This window comes from Anas platyrhynchos, chromosome 3 (genome assembly GCF_047663525.1).
Source record: "Anas platyrhynchos isolate ZD024472 breed Pekin duck chromosome 3, IASCAAS_PekinDuck_T2T, whole genome shotgun sequence".
Lineage (NCBI taxonomy): Eukaryota > Metazoa > Chordata > Aves > Anseriformes > Anatidae > Anas > Anas platyrhynchos.
The window spans coordinates 26,952,747-26,973,092 of NC_092589.1; the positions used below are offsets into that span (position 1 = coordinate 26,952,747).

A 20,346-nucleotide genomic window follows, 5' to 3' on the forward strand; every position below is an offset into this window, starting at 1 on the left:
GCACCTGTATGTCCCTATTGCAGGGAAAGAAGGGAAAACCCTGACTTTTTTCTTTTAAGCACAAATGGAAAGCTCTGTACTTTGAAAAGATTGCCCAGTGTCAAGTTCTAGTCTGCTGGATAGTTGGGTACAGAAACGGGGCTCAAGGGCCAGCTGCTCTCTGTGGCTTCATGCACACATTCACACAGCACATGGCGATTCCTGCCCTCTGAGAACAGCTTCAGATGCCCACATCTTCTCTGGGAAGCTCTGCTTGGGTACAACTGCGAAAAGCAAGTAGTTACCTCCACCAGAAACTCCATTTCTGGAGTGGCTGTGATGAAAGCTACTCCAGTCTTTATGAACTAAACTCAGGTTTCAGATCTTTGCAAGACACTCTTTGGGGTAGATTTGACTGCTGTGCAGGCAGGCTGTTCTTTTGGTCACTGCCCAAATGAGACCATAACCTATACTGGACAGAGTAAACACACACATTGAAAAAACAAAGATTTCGGTACAACAGAAGCCTTGAAGAAATGATTTCCTTCACATCAACCCTTTTCATATTTGTATATGTTTAAAAACTCAGAAGCTTGGGTGTACAGTATGACATGCCTTTGAAATACTCACTAAAAGCACTTAGTGACCACTTCAAAGATTCCCTTGAAGTTTCACTCATATTAATTTTAACACAATGGTCACGCAGGGCCAGTGTCGAGCCTAAGGGACTTTAAACACACCATCAACAGATGTACAAATAGAATTTTAGAAAGATTCTTCTGCGTGCATAAATAGCTTGAGCTTTGATGATGACTGGCTGGCTGGCTGCCTCCTACACAGCAGGGCTGGGACTTCTCCGTTTTTCAAGTTAAGGGCAACAATAATATTCTGTCATTCCCCAGGGTAAGGAAATTAGTGCCAGATGATTCAGTGTGTGCCTGATCACTCTGGTTTTGGACTCGATCCCATTATCTAAAAAACTTAATGGTGAGACATCAAACAAAGGTAGTCCTGCATGATCATAAAACTAGCTGGTTTTTTGTTGCTTTTGTTTTTTTTTTTGGCTATAAAAGCTGCCTGAGAAGCTCATAACTGATGACAGGAGACTTCCAACATAAAACTAAAAGACCTCTGATCTCCTTTACGAGGAATCCTCTAAGGGGAGAGGCACAGAATGGAGGATGGCTCTTCTCTGGGACAAAGAATTGTAGCTTTACCTGCAGTGAAGATTACAGATATTAGCACCAGGAACTCTGAGCTCACCAGCAGCAAATCCTGCAACAGTTCACGTCCACATTTTTTAATTTGCACAGGCAAAAAGAAAGAGTCTTATTATGCACAGCTAAATGCAACAGCATTGCTATCAGTGATGCAGCAACACCCATCAGTACCACTGCACCTCCAACGACCGGCTCCTTCTCTTATGCCTGCAACCAGTCCTAAGTTACAGCCTCCTCCATCTGCGGGCTGTGCATGCCAGCGACACCAGTGGCAGCCCGTCATTGCTGGAGAAACAGCAAACTCCCATTCTAGACAGTATCTTCAAGTCTTCACAGTTTGTAAAGTTTTAGCTCAACAGATTTTGGAAAAAAATATATATATATGTATGTTAAGCCTTCTTAAAAGGATTCAACATTCCCACCCTACTAGACAAGGCACTCAAATCAGGTGTCAGAGCTTCTATTAGCTTACTAAGCAAGTGCTTTTGTATTATAAGGTTTGTGACTGGATCTGTACTTCTTAAGGCTTCATTTAAATCTATGTTACCTACAATATCTAACTTTCCAGGATCAAGAAAACTAAAAAGGTTTAGAGTAACATGGGTGTCTAAAACAATTATTAAAGCGATGAACATTTGCAAACACAAAAGTCTTCCATCAAAATCAAAGAACTGACACACAGATTTGCTAAAATACACTTAGCTCAGGAAAGCACTGCTGTAAGCTAAACTGTGAGTTCAAACTGGCAACGTTATACCAGAGTGTAGAAAGCTATTCAGGTTTGAAGGAAGGGTATCTTACACTGTTTGGGTTTTAAGGCAGCTTGATTTACCTTGAGGTTAAAAGGCGAACCAAAAAGATATTACACTGAAATGACCACCACCAGCAAGGACAGCAGGTAAATATGGGAACAGTTCTGACAGCATAATCTACGAATTTTTCCTAACCCTTTAAATTAAGAAGTAAAAGGCAAACTCCTCCAAAAAGCCCAAATGCTCCCCATAAACACAGAACCTACTGCAACTTATGTTTTTTATTACATATTTTAGGTGCAGAATAACTTTGTCCCTCTAAACCAAGGAAAAAAGGAAAACAGTCATTGTCATCCAAAGATTACGGCTACTAAGTTTTACCTCTACCTTATGCTACCTGAACTCAAGCACAACAAAAAGACTGAATTACAGCTAAAAGATTTTGTTCATACAAGCCATCAGCCTCAGTATTTGTCCCACTACAGAAATTTTCAACAGCAGCTCAAATCTTGGGACACTCTATTTTCACGGGGTTAGTGGTGAAATATCTCCGTAACAAATTCAATTGTCCAATCTGACAGACTCAGCAAAAGTCATTTGCACTCCTAAACTCTGCTGTCTTACTGCTAGATAACCATGAACTATCCTCCGTTTAACCTCTCAAAAATTCTGTAATAAGCAACTTCTGAAACTTTAAGGCCTGTTTTGGAAGAATCTGCTTTTATAGAAACTTAAAGCAGGCTGAAATGAGACAGAAATAAACAGGAACGTTAGCTAAAGTGCATTCAGAGTATCGCTTCTGTTTGGACTATGCCATCTAGTACCTTGCTAGTATTGTATTGGCATCACAATCACAAACTATCAGCTGGTCTGTAAGACAAACACCCTAAAGCATAAGTCACCGTGCTGAAGTGTAAAGCTACATTCTTAATTGTTTCTTCTGCCACTTGAGTGGCCATAGACAAAACCAGAAAACGGTAGAAGATAGTCTGTTTTCATTTGAAATTTACATGCAGATTTACATTTGCATCCTACCCATGGAAAATGAGCAGAAGTAATCTTTTGAAAGCACATTTGAGGCTACACATTATTTGCCTCCTTTTCACTGTGTACTGACATTTTACAGGTTTCTAATTCCACTAGCTTTAGCTAGTTTAGCCTGGGGATATCAACATCTTACCTGCATTACTTGTATCAGTCCAAAAATTTTAAAGGCAAGTGGCAAAGACTGTTAACAACCATCTTCTATGGTCTTGAAAACTAGGGATTGAAATGTTAATTATCTTATAAAATGTTTCTGGTTCTCCACAAACCAATTGTTGTGCTCTTAAAATCTGTCCAAGGTTCTACTCCTAGCAGCTTTATTTCAGACACCTGCACTAACAGAGCTTTCCTGTTTGGCAGATACAGTTTTGCCTTGCATCACAACAGGTGTTATTGTACCTGACAAACAGATGTGTCATTCTTTCTGCAGCCAGTCACCTAGTACCATTCTGATTTCATCTCTTTTTAAAGTGACCAGCTACAGCTTAAATGACCACACACCTATTTTTTCTTTTTTTTTTGAGAAATTACATGAGGTTTTTAATTAAAAGCATTGGAAGACCAGCCATAACATTAAAAATAAATTTTAATGTTAAGTCATTTTGAGATCGTTTGCTCTGACACCCAAATGTTCTGAAATTTAAAGTAGTACTATAGGGACACACAAGTGCAGATAAATCTTTATTGCCATAACTTTTTGTTTGTTTGTTTGTTTTTTCAAAAATGAGCATTGGGTTTTCAATAGGTTGTAGTTTTATGTCTTTATATGTACAACATTACAACTGCATATTTAATAACGAAGTTAGTGATACTTTGATAACTCAACACAGTGTATTTATAAAATGAATTCTTATCAAAATACACTTTTCACTGGGGTAATAAATAAAATCCTGCGAAACCCACCTACACAAAGTTATTTTTAACTCTGGTAGAACCCGATGTGGTACACAGTCCATTAACTACTATGTTTGCCCCTTTATCCCCCTACTGATGCTCATCTTCTGGGGTAAGAAAACACTTTTTTCCCCTGTTGTGGTGAGACCTCATTCAACATCATCTTCAGCCAAGCACTGTGCACTTACAATTCTCTGTAAGAAGGAGAAAAACTCATTCACAATTACATAAAATTGACATTAGGCAACTGATTATCAAGCAACTTAGTTTTACACTGAAAATTAAGCAGTGTAACTACTGAGCAAGCTGATTCATCTGTTAAAAATCATAATCCATTTGACAAAAGGTTTTGAAGCCAGTTTTGTAGAAATTTTACACTGGGCAATACCTACCAAAGCTGAAGCCAGATAAATAATATCCTGTCAGCCTCAAGTGATGACCTCTGTGTGGTTTTTAGCACTGTTCTCTTATGAAACTTTTTTGCTCCATTGCTTCCCCAGACCTTTACATCTTGTGTTTTCAGTGCTTTTCAGTGTTAACGATACGGGCCTTAACCTGCAATGTTACCAGGCCTGAGCTGTAATGAAGATGACTGATAAACAGCACCAAGTCTCTGCCTTATGTGAGGTAACATCACAAGGGAGCTCCCTTGGACTTCCAGAAGGTAAGATTTCTATTATTTATTTTAGAACAGACTCGCTTGCTAGCATATTATCAACATTACATGCACAGTACCACAGTTGAAAAAGAGAGGGCATTTTATACACCTAGCTACCAGCACTTTTGTCATCAGGAATACCACTCAGCTTCCAAAACTGTCACGTGCTCTGGTGCTAGTTAGTGTTGATAGCCGGCCTGGAAGCAATAGTCTAGCAGAAACAGATTCATTCTGATAGATTTTTATAGCACTTACAGGTACTTATATGTAATTAGAAAAATAAACAAATAAAATCAAGACCCAGTGCAAGAAAGGTCTCCCTTTTCTGACATCCAACTTCCATCTGGAAAACAGTGGATCTGCTTATACACTAAGATGCCTGTAGATGTCTCTGCTTTGGAAGAGCTTAGCATACCCTATGCATAAGAAAAGTTTTCTGCTTCTGTTTTGCCCTGCTTGCTATCAATGCTGCATGATATTTTCATAAATATTTGTTAATGTTCTAGGTTAAAGACCTCCTTTTAATCTAACTGAACCTATACAAAAACCATGTTACCAAAAACAATACTCAAGGCTGATGTAGTTGATGACAGAAGTAGTTTAATTAGTTTTCAACCTCATTAACAGGGAATGTTTCACATACCTGGCTTATTGTAGGGAGCTTAGTTAGAAGCATTTGAAACACTGGTGGTGGAAGAGTCTGCTGTAAAACTTGTAGTAGCTGCTGCGGCTGTCCACACACAGCAATGGCATTGGTCAAGTGATCAACACCTTTCTCATATTCACCTGCATGACAAATCATGTTTGAAATCAAACTTCTTCCAAAGGATGAAGTATTTACATACAGCATTCACCGACAATTCATTAAATTACTTAGAATCAATCCACACAATTCTTTTCTTCTACCTCGTTGAAGCTTCTCAACACAGAAGGTTCGAAATGAGCAACCAGATTTACTTAGGTAAATCTGACTCCCAGAAGATCTTAGTGTACAGAAATCATTTTCTAGAAAAAGAAAAATTATTTTTACAACTTACCCTTCAAAAAAATTTATGCTATTACCTTGAGCTAGTAGTTCCTCGCCAAGCTGGATCTCCTCAAGGAAAAACTTCTGAACTGCTTCAGCATCTTTCAGATCAGGCAACTGTAACACACATAGTAAAACTGAAGCTGGCTCTTAAACATTAGTTAATAATTCAGCAGAGATAATTCTCAACTAAAACCAAACATGAACAGCCACACTTTTACACAGAAACTGACAAAGGAAATTAAAAGTATCACCATCGAGTTAAACTTAATGCAGAATGTTTTTGAAAATCAGATTCAAGTCTCAAACTATTGCATCACACGTTCATAGAGGGCCAGAGTCCGAAATACCTCTACTCAGTTTATTATGTACACTGTTTCATAGCAAATAAAAATTCTAAGTAATGTTCATTGCAACTATTAAAATCAGTTAAGATATATTTAACTCTTCGTAAAAGATCCATTGGCAATAAGGAAAGAGAGAAGCAAATCAAATTCCTACAGCAAAAAACTGCCAAGTTCAGCTGTAGCTGTATCTCATCAATGGCTTTTAAATCTGAGAAGTACTTATGGACATACTACAAAGAGGAAAACACCCTCAAGGCACACAGGAAATGTTATACTTTCTAGTACAAGGCCTCTATTTGACTTGAAAAGTCAACAATCATTTCATATGGTTATTTGTGAAATTGTTAAAATATCTGAAGACTGGATATTTGCTGGAAGTGTTTGTAATGCCAGAACCGAAATAGACAAATTGGCCTTTAAACATACTTCACAACTAAACCTGGTATAAATGAAACATCTTTCAAAAATCGCACTGCGTTATTGAGCACAGTATTACCTTGGAAAGCCCTGCTCTCTCTTTGGCAAGCTTCTGTTTCTTCCTTCCTGTAAGAATAAAAATATCATGTGTTTTTAATTTGAAATTAGAAAGTCTTCAGATTATAGTCCTAAACAGTGAACAAGTCAAAGTTATTTTCGAAATAAGAAACTGGGAATATATTCCAAGCACTGAAGGCTGAACACAAGACTGCAACCCACGCTCTGCACCAGAATATCATTTAGAGGCCTAAGAAGGAGGGCTGGCGGTGACACACTGACTCAAAATGACAATCCTTCTCCTGGCTTTGGTAAACACCAACCCCACAGGGCCTGTCGGAGGGCGTACCTCGTGCACTACACAAGCACTGAGAAGAGAATTAGGCTAATACAAGATTTCTCTGCATGACTTTCTAGCAACCATTAGACACAGAAGAGCTGCTATCTAACCTTGAGCCACTTTCACTTGAAAATACACGATGCACCACCAAGAGAAGCTGTAGCAGGTGGCAGCACATCCGTGTTCTTTCCCAGCTGTTTTGCAATGGCACGGGCTTGGGAACTAGTCAAAGAGGTGGCAGCATCTCCCCATCCTGCTGTAAAAGCCATACGAACACACACGTTCGTGAAATTAAATACCCAAGGAGAGCAAATGTTTACAGATGGAATAAACGTTTACAGACTTAATCACCCAACCTGAAGGCATAAAGTTGATCTGCAAAAGAAAACTGTAGCACTCTAGCACAACCAGTGTAATTAAAATGATATATCGCTTGCTTTTAATGCAATTAGGCAGGTATAACGATACTTTATGGCAGCAGCTATTCATGCCAAAAAGAATAATTATCCCAATATAATTACCGCAATTCTAGGGATTTTCTTAGAATATTTTTTGTCATTTGGTTCATCAACTGAAGTAATTACACCAACATAATTTTTACATACAGCCCGTGGTTAAATAACCGTACTCTCACTAGGTGTCATCACCGTCTGCCCTCTGAACACCTACACTGATGAAGAAGAGCTGTCACACCCCTGATTTGTCTCTGAGACAGCTTTACATGCTGGAAACACTTCCAAATAACGTGACTGCAAGTTTTAATGGCCACGAGTTAAGAATTTGAGATTATCCACATGAAGGACACATTCAGGAAACCATTCCCTAGCAGTGACAAGGTGATGTGTGAAACTTATGGACAAGGTCAAGCATGCTTTTTATAAAGGGAATTTCTAACTACGTGGATCACCCTTTTTTTTTTTCTGTGACACCTTAATAACCCTCTGTACTTCACTTTCTACAACATATTGACCAGTGGATAGTATTCTGCAACATCATACACAGCAATACTTTGTGTCACACAGAATCCTAGCTCAGTACAATTACATGATTATAGTTGTTCGCAATATTAAAGAAAAATTTATCCTTTGAAAGTGCCTTCAGTTAGCCCACTTCGAGTTTGTGTAACTTAATGCTTTAGAAAAAACTTGAAACTGCACTACACTAACTGGCATGCCAGTTTTCCTAATACATTAAATCTCAAAGATGAAATCAAAATGAAGATAAGAAATACAAGTGGAATGTTTCACTATAAAAATAAGCCACATTGCAGCTGTAGTGCTTTCAGAAAAAAAAAATCATTGAACACGCACAAGGAAATTGTGCTTTCTTGACAATTTCTAAAAATTACATCGACTATCAGTCACTAGGGTAAGCATTCAGAGATAAAGAAATAATGACATATACTGGCAACTATAAATTTTTAATAAAGGCTTTTGACTACTGATCACTAATGTATAAAACCATACACTTCAACCAGAGACTAAAGAAGGACCGTTAAGAATCACTGAGATTCTAAGATTTAACATTGACCTACAGAATCTTTGAGGTCTGACTACTGTGCAATTTTTCTTTTCTTTTATGCATTTTACAGGATTCTTTATAAGTTCACTAACTAAAAGAATTACAAAAAAAAAAAAAAAAGCTCTGAAGTATATGCAGGAATTCCTCTCTTACTAGTGTCTAAAACTAAATTTAAAACATCTTTCGAACAACAGCCAAAAGTTGCATTTAAAATACACCAAAAAAAAGCAGTGCCTCAGGTAATGAGAGAGGAGGAAGACCAATTTTTTGTTTTATCTCAAGGATCTACAATAAAAGGAAAAACCTCCCTCTGTTCTAAAGACATCACTGCAATCTAAAAAGGGGAAAGACAAAGCCTTAGCCATCTTTCATAGAAGGAATTTAGGCACAATGGAGACCCACGAGCACCCATATAAAACCAGCTCTCGAACAGCACGGGACTTGCAGGTTTTTCAGGCACAGCTCTTGAGTATGGGAAAAAATGTTTCAAATGCAAAGCAGCAACCTGACATTCGGGCATGATTTGCAAAAGTCCTGAGCTGCACCAGCACCTTCATGACCAGTCCCACAACACCGACCCAAAACCCTTTGCCTCTCCATCTCCCAGCTGTGGTGCCCGCCTCCTATGTTCCTCTCTCTCAGGTGAGCAAGACCATTGTCTCTACTTGCACACAAAGCAGTTGCGCCTTGTGTATTCAAGGAGAACAGCAAACTCATGTAAAATCATCTTAAACTAAAGCTGCAGAAACTAGCCAGCTCCAGATGTTTACAGCGTTCCAATCTTCTGGTCCCAAGATTAAATACAATTAAGGACCAGAACTAGGAACACAAAAACTGAAGTAAGAACACCATACCCACTAATTAAGCAAGATTAAGACATCTGGAAAACCAAAGTCCCTGCATCCTTGGAGACTTCCATTTTTTTCCTGAAACCTGAATCCAGGCACTTCATTTTTATTATGGGATTTCCCAATGCAATATTTAGCCCCAGCACATCCCAAACAAAAGGATATAAAATGTAACTGGGATGGCAAAATAGTATCAGATCTTCATTTGTTTGCCAGTGTTTGAGCAAATACAACTGGAAATCTGCTGACACCTGGGAGCCCCTGTCCCTCCTAAAGTCTGGTGACACTGCACTACAGAGGCTGAAAAATAATCTTATCCTAAGAATGTTTACCCATTCTAAAGATGGTTTCCACAGTTTTTTAATACAACGCTCCTGCTGTTGCCCAAGAAGCAGCACATCTTCACCCAAGGAAGGGCTGCTGCACTGGGCCTTGCTTTTGCCCAGTATTTCAGAGTGAGCTTCACCATCCAACGGCAAAAATTCTGTAACGATCTGGTCACTGATAACACCACAGAAGCCTCCAAGCTGCAAAGTTACAGCATTGCGTCCTGAATATTACCTAAAGCCTCCCATCTAGAAGCAGCGTATCGCGCAGAAGGATCTGAGGTCTTTCAGTTGAGTTCTCCAAAGAACAGCTACTTCTTACCAAAACACAGCAGATTTTTTCCATTTTTAAAGAAAAAGTCAGTTCTTAATCCCAGCAAGTCCCTCAGCATAATTTTTAGAGCCAGCCTAAGGTTTGTTCAGAACATTATACCTGGCAGAAGCCCACCTAACGAAAACAACAGGATGCAAAGATCACTTTGGATGGTTCTGTAAAAAATCTTATGTAATCCAGTACCCTCTCTCCTACACAGCCAATTACACCGCTGAAACCTAGGTTTCTGCTGCGAGACAAATGAACTCCAGCTCACTGTACTGAAAATCGTCGATGCCTTGCAGCGTGGGGTGAGAAGTGCCTGGAGGCCAGGCCACCACCACACCGTGCTGCTGCGGTGCTCCCCACGTGAGCACGGCCGCCAGGCTGGGTGCGCTTGCTGGGGAAGCCTACCCTGAGGGGCATTTCTGGGAATTTGAGTGATTTCTGGGAATTTGAGTGCTTTCTGATCTGCTCGGTTACTGCAGGGTGCCTGCCCCTCTCCCCACGGCAGGAGGGGCCCGTTTGGGCTGCTCGGGGCGCCCACCCCGATGTGGCCGTGACACGGAGCCAGTGTCGAGGACGTGAAATAACGGCGAGCCACGGGCGGAGCTCCACGTTTTGGATGATCGCCCTTTTCCTCTGGCATTCATTCTTATCCTGGCGGCCAGGGCCGAGGCCGCCAGGAGGGTTTCAGAATGCGGCGGGGGCGAGATGCAGCCCCATAAATCCCCTTCACCCACCCCCGCCTCAGGACGCCCCCTCCCCCCTCCGCTGTTTCCCGCCGGCGGGAGGGCGCCGCGCGGCCGCCACGTGCCGGGCCCGGGCGGGAAGGGGCGCCACGGCCGTAACGGCTGCAACAGAAATGCAACGGCGCGGGGGGAGCCGTTGGGTCCCGCTGGTGCCGGTTGCGCGGCGCGGACACTCACGCTCCCGCAGGCGGCTCTTGAAGTTGGGGTCGCTGCGCCGCTTGCGGTCGAAGTAGATGCAGTACCCGATGAAGAGCGCCCCGCATAGCCCCGCGGCGATGGCGCTGGTCCTGCCCACCATCATGGCGCGCGGCGCCCACCGACGGCCCCGCGGCGCCGCCGAGCTCCGCAGGCACCTTGGGCCGGGCGGGCAGCGGAAGGCGACGCCGCGACGCGCTTCCGACGCGCCCCCACCCGCTCCCTCCCACCTCGCGTCATCGGCCGCCGCCGCCGCGCTCCCGCCCCGCCCCACGGCGCATGCGCGGCCGGCGGGCTCCGGGTGCGGGCAGGGAGGGAGGCAGCAGGCAGAGCACCCAACAGCCCAGCAGCTCCGCACCGAGGCTTTATTAACACAGCGCCGCGTCCGGGGCTATTTCTTCTTCCCGGGTCTCCTCTTGGCAGCGCCTTTTCTCAGTCTCTTGGTCCTGGCGCCCCGTGCGCAGGGCGCTGCCTTCTCTCCCACGAAGGAGGCGCTGTGCACGCTGCCGCTGCGGGTGGGTGCCGCGCTGCGAGCCCTGCCCTTGGCGCCGCGGGGCTGGCCGGCCGCTCGCCGCGCCGCGCTGCCCTTCTCCACGCAGCGCTTCACACGCACCTTCCGCCCCTGCAGCGCCGAGTCGTTGAGCTTCAGAGCCAGGTGCACGGCGTCCGTGTTCTGTGGGAACAGGCACACGCCTTAGCCTCAGCGTGCTCCCGGCTGGTGACTTCCCGACACGCGGCTGCCACATGCTCTTGAAAATGAGCTCGCAAACAGCTTACACGAGGCGTGAGAGACACAGGCAGAAACTGGTAAAAAAGGTCTTGGGCTGCAGGAGGTAAACTAAGGAAGGTGAGGCTGGGAGAAAAATACGAGAAGCAAGTCATACAAAGCCTAAATGGGCAGAACTAGCCGCAGAACTGGCAGGAGAAAAGAATTCCGCTTATATTTTGAAACAAGAAATGGGAGAATGTTGCAGTTACACCAAGCAAGCTCATCTTTTCCTCCTATAAATCTTTTCCTTAAAGGTCATTTCTTTAACCCCAATGTTTTGCAGCTTTTCTTTGTACTTTACCTAAAATAGTTTGCTTTCATGAGCTTCCACAGGACCGGTCTTCCAAGCTACTTTTAAGGTACAAAACAATGCTACCACGTACCACATACATATCCAAAATAGCAAAAGGTCAGAAAAAGCTGTAAAAGCAAATCCCAGCTCAGATTTTGAAGAATTCCCAGTGTCCTGAGCGTGCCACACATACGTACCTCAAAGAGAATGTAGCCAAAGCCCTTCCCCATGCCGGTCTGCCTGTCTCGCACAATTCGCACTGCTACCACATCTCCGCAGTCAGCAAAGTGTTCTCTCACGGCATCATCGCTGATGTCTGCAGGAAGCACAGTAAAACAGACGTCTCCTCAGTCAGAGAGACCACTTTAAAAGCCTACCCCAAATCCACATATTTTATATTTTACCACCTTAGGTACACAATATATGTATTTAGATAGAATTTTTTTTTGTATCAGTGCATAAGTATTGGTGGTTCAGAAAAATACCAGCTGGTTGACAATGCAGACTTTATAAAGGGCTGTTTACTTTGACACTCACCGATTTGCTAGCTTTGAAGAGTACAATACAAATCACAAAGGAGAATGAAGGCAAAGATCAAAAGATTTTTAAAAAATAATTTAATTTATGATTTGAAAATACTGAAAATGAAGATTCATTAAGATTCTTGTAGCTCCTTCTTATGCCGGAATCTGTTTCTAAGAATTACTAACTGATGACACCAAGCTTGAGCTGGCAGTTCTTGAAGCGTAATGCTCACTGACCTGGATGGGGGAGATGGGATTAATATTACTGAGCCTCACATGTGGCCATTACCAGCATTCTCGGTCTCATACTTATCCAACTGGAAAGACAGGTGTGATGCAGCACTACTAAAACATAGGTTACTCTCCTTTCTGTACAGCTACACTTCAGCCTGTGGTAAGTCCCTTTACACAGCCAAAATTGCATCTGTGCTACAGGAGGGTCTGAATTTAATGGTACAGGTTTAATTGCAACGATGGGACCTCTGTGTGCAGTTCAAGGTGCTGAAGTCATTTCCAGAGCACTGCAAATGCCCAAACTGTTCTTTTCTTGCTCATCCCAAGCATCCTGACTCCATCAATATCCTCATGTGGACCACACCTGGCAGTGATCCTTTCATCTACTCAGAAGCAGCTGAATACTCAGTAGGCACTCACCCAAACTGCACAGCAAGCACCTCCGCAACAACCCATTGCCAGCAGCTGCCTGGACAGAGCCACTCAGCCCGTGGCTCACAGACAGCATCAAAAACAGCCCTAACTGTGTGTCATTTGGAAGTGGTTCACAAACAAGTTCCAGCATGTGTCTGATAGTTTATTACGCTATGGCTCTATGCAGTTTGGTCGTATTTAAGAAACATCAAGTAACAACAAGAAATAAAAAGTGCTTGTAGTTATTGAAATGTAACAGAAGAAAATTGATCTGCAGCACTTGCTGGAAACTTACCCCATTAGGTGTTTCAGTCAAAATATAAAACTACTATTTTAACAATTCCAGTAAGTGATATTTAGCTACCTAAACAAGATACCCTGAAATAACAATAAATAAAGAAAATCCTAATGTCAACATATTCCAAAAAGTGTTAAATAATGAGGTATGAAAATCCATTTTACTTACCATATGAGAGATTTCCCAAGAATACAGAACGTTTATTGTCATGCTAAAGAAAACAAGGAAGAGGTAAGACACTATGTTACTTGTTATAAGAAAAAACAGAAAATTACTTTGAGTCACAAACATTACTCACCAAACTGTTTTTTGATGCAATGTCAACTCTGATGTGAAATCCACTAGCAATTTCTGTTCCGTTTCTTTTGGAGTCAAAAGAAAAAGGTAATATTTAATTTACAGTGTCCCTGCATAGTACTCTTCCAAAAGCAAATTTACTTTTTAAGTTTGAAAAAAAGTATTTTAATTCAAGCAAAAGACAGGTGGCAGTTTAAATTTGTCCCTTCGCACTCTGCGCTTTCAACATGAGGAGCAAAACCAAGACTTACTTTTTTAGAGCCTTAATGGCGTCACATTCTTCCTTAAATACAATGTAGGCATTAATGTACTTCACGTTAGGGTGAATCTTACGCCTGGAACAGGAAAAAGACATGCATTTAAATAAATCTGAGATACTGTGCAGTGCAGATACACTTGTTAAACATGTTTATATCTCCTCTGTTTTGCACACAGGAGCAAATTCAATTCTCTTAAAGGCTGAGAAGCTCCTTATGTCCAAGGAAGTCCCACTGTACATCTTAGCTTCTATTTGCACCCAGATTGAGCATCCTCAGTGCAGAAATACACCCAAAGGAATTAAAGACAATTACTGCACTTGTATTTCACCAAGGAGGTAGACAACCTAACAGAATTAATTCCTTACTGCTAAACTGGGCACATAATACCTTTTTACTTCTCAAAAAACGTGCATACACACAAAGGTAATTTCAGAAGTCAAAGAAACAAAAGAAAGAATGAATATAGCTAAATATGTAAGAACATTTAAAGATCATTTTTGCCTTAAAAAATAAAGCATGAAACTCACAAGCAGAACCTACTTTATTGCTGCTAACTTTTTGGATAAAGTGTCTTCTGCTGGAACCTTTAAAATAAAAAGAGCTTATGTTAACTAGTGTCAATTTATCTCAAATGCTTGCTCTCAAAGACAAAGAAGTCAAACGGGTTCCACTCCCACCCAGAGTAATGTAGCCAGTACACAGAGCAGATGATGTAAATGGATATTCTCAGAGATGATCTAGAAGTAGCTTAAAATTACACAGCTGGCTTTAACCTGATCTGTTATGTTTCTTGAGTTCCAAGACAATTATCTTCAACTGTTGTACCCAGTACAGTGATTCACAATCAATATTCCTTAGCTCCTGTAATTTAAGAACAGCTAAACAATACCTTAGTTAAACCCCCAATAATACAGGCTTCCTTCTGGGACAGAAAACACAGCTCCAACTGTACAAACTGCTGTTACAGAAAGCGTCAAATGTGATGAAAGGAAAGATGCACCTGTGGTGTCTCTCTGGTAAAATCTCCAGGGCTTCTTCTAATAGTAAAATGTACCCACCCACACCCGCTTCTGATTTAATGAACGTACAACCCTTATAAACACTATCCTGTAAGGTCACAAAAGTAAAAGCCATGTAACCGCGGAAGAAATAACGTACCACAGAACGGAATCGAATGGATTCTATTTGTCCATATTCTTTAAAAAGGGATTTCAGCATCTGAACAGAAAACATTACAGATATTCAATGTATTTTTGCGTCCTGACAACAATTATTGTGAACACTTAATTACTAGTAAGATTTTTACACTATTTTCATTTCACTCATACAAGGTATGTTTACGGACTACTAAAAATAAGCAACTTGTAACTACTTCTGTATTTCCTGTAGCAGCAGCTTATGTTAGAGACTGCCAAAACTGAATTCACACCCCTAAGTATAGAGGAAGGTATAAATTTAAAATATTTTAGGCAACCATCTGAAATATTATTTATGTTCAAAATCAGGAGCAGATTTAAGCTTTGTACTTGCAGTTGTCATTTATTGAGCATTATTAAACTGAAAAAGAAATCAACCAAAAGGAATCTTCTACCAAAGAAAGAGCAACTGCAGCCACTGCTGTAAAAAGCTCAACCCCACTAAGCCAGAAGAGGCTGCCTCTAATGGTTACTGCTAAGCGTTATTTCCTACTTTCACAAAAAGCAATTTTAGTCACAAGCACATACAAGTTCTCATGAGGAAACATTCCCTTAAACCAAGGTAACTTTCATCAGCCTTTTCATTCTTTCAGCTGCCAGAATCCACTCATGTACCTGAGCAGTGGAGTTGACAGGTAGGTTTCCAACAAACACCGTTCTTTTGTTTTTTATCATTTCTTCCGCCTCATTTTTTTTCTTTTGTTGTTTTAGAGTTTCTGAATTAACACCACTTTTCGCAATGGCACGTGAAGTCCGTTTCGCTTTGCTTTGAAATAGTTTTTGCTCCTCTTCTTCATCTGCCTGTTGTAAAGCACTCTCCCTTTTCAGAAAAAGACAAGCAAATTATAATTGATGGGGAAAAAAACAGGACATTTGAGGTAAAAGAACTGAACCCTCCAAGACAGGAATTTTAACTTACAATTTTAAATGATTACCTTCAATGTAAATTTTCAAACATTTTTGCCTGTTATGCATTACATATACAAAGTTTTCTATATTATGGAATGGTCAGGTATCTGCTGCCCCAGACCATGGAACTCACCGTTATGTATAATTAAGCAAGAATTCAGAAGTACATTGTTTTGTCTAAAAACGAAGGGAGACAAATCATCTTTGTACAGCAGAAATAAGAAAAGATTTTATTCCTGGCATCCACAGCACTCAAACAAACCACCTTTTGGGATCCATCACTTTTCGTGTAGATTTCTACACAAACTTGCCATAACAGCATGAACAATAAGCAAGAAGGCTGCTGATACCAAAACACCAAATTATTTTGTTTCTTGGGCATGAAAAATGCAACACTATCAGAGACGTGGTATTAGCCTCAGGAGCTACAACCAAACAAATGTCGATATTCAGGAACTGAACAGAGACTAGCTTCCTGCTTGAGCTGACTGCACCTCAGTTGCCCTGCATGTTTAAGGGAGCTGACAGCTACTAACAGAGCAGGTCTGCATCGCAGCAGTAGCCAGTGCACTAAGGACAACTAGCTCTGGCTGTGCCTTGCTTCTACTGAAAACGCCTCTGCTCCTTTGACTGCAGGACTGCTGGATAAAGGCAACTACAGCTCGAAGCATCACCTTGTACCGGAGAGGAGAGCAGCATCTGCATGTCCAACCTCCAGCCCTGCTGGCTCTCTAACAGCAGTTCTGCATTCCACAGAACAAGGACCTACCTTGGACAAGAAGCAGAAGTATTTTATTGCCTTCTGGTGCAAACTATGGGACGCTGCCACAAGCTTCTTCAAAACCACCTTCTTAAACTCCAGGTTGAGATTAATAGCAGACTAACGCTTTGTTATTTCACTAGACTCCTAATGTTAGGATTGATCTAGATGGATTTTTTTCTTTAGTCCTACTTTAAGAAGGTATCACCTACTTACCTGTTTGCCAACTTTTTCCCTGCTTTCGAAAGTTCCTTTTTTCCCGTTTTCTTCACTTTTACAGGAGGTTCTTGCTTGTTAGACGAGCTCTGATCTTCTGACGCTTTCTCCACTTCCGCATGCTTTCTCTTCTTACTTTCCTTGAAAAAAAAAGTTACGAGAAACTAACTTGAACAACAAAACTCCAGAAACACCTTGTGATTGCTTTGAGTTATGATTTATTTAGCGCGCCACCACGTGCCCGCCCCCCCGGCAGAGCGGACTCACCCTGGGCACGGCCACCAGCACGGGCGGCGGGGCGGCGGCGCGGAAGAGGCCGTCCAGGGGCCGCGCCGCCGGCCCTGCGCCGGGACAGAGGCTGCCGAGCACCTGCCCCACCACGTAGTCGGCGCCGGCCCTGTGAGGGAGGGGAGGGGAGCGGCGTTAACGGCCAACGGTAACGGCTAACGGTAACGGCCAACGGCCGCCGCGCGAGCGGCTGAGGGGATGGGGTGGGAGGGGGGGGGGTAATGCGCGTGCTGACGCACCCGGGCAACGGCTCCGCGGCTCGCCGGGACGCCGCCATGGCTGCGGCTCAGTGCAAGGCGGCGGCTGCGTCACTTCCGGCGGGAGGGGCGGGAAGAAGGCTGAGGCGGCTGAGGGGAGCTGGAAAGAAGGGCGGGCAGCGGCACGGCCGGCAGCCCACAGCCCGCTGCGGAAATCCCGATTTGTGCAGTTTCAGCTTAATGGAACATGGGGAAGCCCGGGGAGGTGGCTAACGAGGAACCTCTCCGTTACCCCACGTTAAAGCAGCCAGCGACTGTCTGGCAACGGGGGAGTGCTGGCACGGGCAGGCTGACCCCACAGCCTGTCGTGAGGGAGGCTGAGAGCACCCAGCTGAGATCGAAGGCAGAACCGAATTATTAAAAGTGATGATTACTGAAGTTATCCCCAGCAGTCTCAGATCACTGCTAATTATGAAAAAAGCATCCAAAGCTCATCAGTCATGTCTCATCCTCATGAGTAGTCCATCATTGTGCAGGTGCAACAGTATTTTGGCCAGCTGAGTGAAGGCTACACATGGTGTCAATAGATATAATCAAAGACTTTGTTCACATTTCACTTCTACCATATCAGAACTTAGCCAGTAGTTATTAAAAGTCAGCACATTTCTCCAGGAGCTCTCGTATTCATTGACAAACTACCTGAATTGACACAAACCAAAGCTCATCTTTATTTCAACTGGTTCCGCTTTAACGATGTCAACAGGCGAAGCTCTCCTGTTCTGCTGAAAAAAGATTAATTTGAGCCGACTGCTAAGAGGAAAAGGGGGCCAATGTGTACCTGGTCTAACTCATTTTCATATGTTTATTAGCAAATGGTATTTAATGTGATGTAAACTGATTCTGGAGCTTGGTGTCACTTAAATGAACACATTACGGTTACTTAATTAAACTGTTAGAAACAAAATCAGGGATTCACAAACTATGGCATTTTATTTCAGAGGCCTTTGCTTACATTTGTACAATATATTACATAATTCTCCATTTTCTGCAGAACCTAATATATATTTTATAGCTTTTTTCTATAAGCTTTTCCTTCAATGTTTGTCAACAAATTTTTACAGTCCTGTACAATTCTGAATACTTTGAAACCATTTTCAATAAAATCAGTTAACCTTAAGCACACACTACGAAGACTGAAAATGCTTTTCTTAGAAAAGTCAAATGTAAAGGATTCTGACACTCTAGCATCTACAAACAAAATGCTTTGAATTCTTACATGTTGTATTGCCAGAAAACAAAGAAAAACATGCCAGCCCCTATTTCCCCAGCCAAAAGAAGTACACAGAACTACAATTAAAACAGTAAAACAATCTGTACAATAAAGTACTGTGTATTAACAGTGCCAGGTATTAAATAGCTTGAATGAACACTTCCGCAATATACAAATGTCTTACAAAGGTATATAATTAACAGGAGAGAGCTTGGGATTCATACAACATAAAATCAATACAAGTGAAAACAGTTTGAAGTTGGTTTTGGAATTTGTACAAGGCATTTAAAAAATTAAATGTCTACCACTCAGCTAGCTATTTATTTTAAAAACAACTACCCTTTCGTGGCAGTGTTCATATCAGCAACCACAAATTATAACCTCACACCTTACTCGGTCTTGAAGTCCTCTCCTTGAAGCTCGTAATAAAATAAGCATTACAAATGAAATATTTGTTGCTTTAAGGGAAAAGAAACATTTACAAGAAAACACAAAAATATAACTGTTATAATCCATTATGAATAAATATACACTTTAAACTGGCTAAATACAATCTTTATACATTAAGATTTAATACAGTTTGTTAGCCATTTTCTTCCTTTTTCATAATGTATTTTATCAAAATTAAAAAAAAATACTGTTTTATAGAAAAATGGCAAAGTACAGTAGTTTCATTCCAATTAATGGGCCGTTAAAACCCAGAGTAACCTATTTAAGCCTAATTCAAACCTGTAAACATTAGTCAGTTTTGTTTGTTTGTTTTTAAAGGAATCCTTGTATTTGGTTATCAGGACTGATGTCAAACATCCTAACTGCAGGTTTTGAATTGAATACATGTGCTTGACGTATACAATTAAGCCACTATAAGGTGACTTAGCAGTTAAAAAACAATTAGCTTGTACAAATGAAAATAGGTTCAATATTTGTCATAAATAAATGGAAAAATATCAAATGTTCCAGCTTTAACAAAATACCAGGGAATACATGTACAGTAAGCCTTACCACATTTATTTAGATCAACCCAACAACTATATGCTTATTGTACTGTCTCTACAGGCAGTGAACAGCCTCCATTTGCCACAGTGGAAGGCCTTCGAGTCACTGGACTTACAATTCCCAGACAAGTTGGAAACAATTATTGCTTGAGGAAAAGCAGTTTGTTGTACTTTTTCTTCATAAAAGTGCACTTAAGTGCAAAGTTAGCTTGTCAAGAAACAACTTTAAATACAAAATAGTGCTTGTCTGAATTTTGTGCCACTGTGCAGTATAAAAAAAATCAAAAAAAAAAAGAGTGGCCCTCAGCAGCCATTAAGTGCAAAGTGCTTTGGCAAGTCCTGCTGTCACCTGCACTCAACTGACATTCCATTCTGTGATGAACTTGACATAGATGGCTCTGCTAACGTTAACATAACCGCAGCCGTAATGGAACTAGAGGAAGGTGATGAGGAGGAAGATGACGTAGTAGCAGCACCTGCACGGGAATGAGAAAACACAGGTTTTACAAAGTTTACATTTCAAGCAGTAAAAAGTTTCTCCCATTTGATGACAAGGACTTGTGTATCCTGACTCCAGCATCTCAATGTCTAATGATTAAAAATACCTCAGTTTCCTAGCTTTTGTGGGCAATGCTCTGAAAGGCAAGTTAGGCTGTGTTCAAGAAAGCACAACATTGCCCCTTGCAGCCCCAATTCACTGATCAAAGAACACCAAATGTCATTTTTCCCCACAAGCA

General features: G+C 41.6%; 3 protein-coding genes and 1 non-coding gene across 7 annotated transcripts in view; all 4 read right to left on the minus strand.

Moving 5' to 3' along the window:
- Window positions 1–3,663: 3,663 nt before the first annotated feature.
- Window positions 3,664–10,904, minus strand: TOMM20 (translocase of outer mitochondrial membrane 20). Its single transcript, XM_027453760.3, has 5 exons — window positions 10,673–10,904; window positions 6,418–6,464; window positions 5,610–5,691; window positions 5,191–5,333; window positions 3,664–4,083 (listed from the first exon to the last, which is right to left on the minus strand). The coding sequence occupies exons 1-5, from the start codon at window positions 10,794–10,796 to the stop codon at window positions 4,039–4,041; spliced, it is 441 nt and encodes a 146-aa protein (XP_027309561.1). The 5' UTR covers window positions 10,797–10,904; the 3' UTR covers window positions 3,664–4,038.
- Window positions 10,316–10,447, minus strand: LOC113843398 (small nucleolar RNA SNORA14). The gene has a single exon (XR_003496680.2). It is a non-coding gene; the product is annotated as a small nucleolar RNA SNORA14 (small nucleolar RNA).
- A 137-nt stretch (window positions 10,905–11,041) lies between the features above and the next one.
- Window positions 11,042–17,543, minus strand: RBM34 (RNA binding motif protein 34). Its single transcript, XM_038176161.2, has 11 exons — window positions 17,387–17,543; window positions 17,127–17,256; window positions 16,860–16,999; window positions 15,590–15,794; window positions 14,937–14,996; window positions 14,319–14,362; window positions 13,770–13,853; window positions 13,520–13,583; window positions 13,390–13,432; window positions 11,949–12,067; window positions 11,042–11,363 (listed from the first exon to the last, which is right to left on the minus strand). The coding sequence occupies exons 1-11, from the start codon at window positions 17,422–17,424 to the stop codon at window positions 11,082–11,084; spliced, it is 1,209 nt and encodes a 402-aa protein (XP_038032089.2). The 5' UTR covers window positions 17,425–17,543; the 3' UTR covers window positions 11,042–11,081.
- A 765-nt stretch (window positions 17,544–18,308) lies between these two features.
- ARID4B (AT-rich interaction domain 4B) overlaps window positions 18,309–20,346 on the minus strand; it is an 86,511-nt gene continuing 84,473 nt past the window's right edge. For all 4 annotated transcript variants that reach the window (XM_038176159.2, XM_027453752.3, XM_072035581.1 and 1 more), the window contains one exon: window positions 18,309–20,085. In XM_038176159.2, coding sequence (XP_038032087.2) covers window positions 19,955–20,085 — 131 coding nt within the window. In that variant the 3' untranslated portion in view covers window positions 18,309–19,954. The remainder of the gene's footprint in view (window positions 20,086–20,346) is intronic.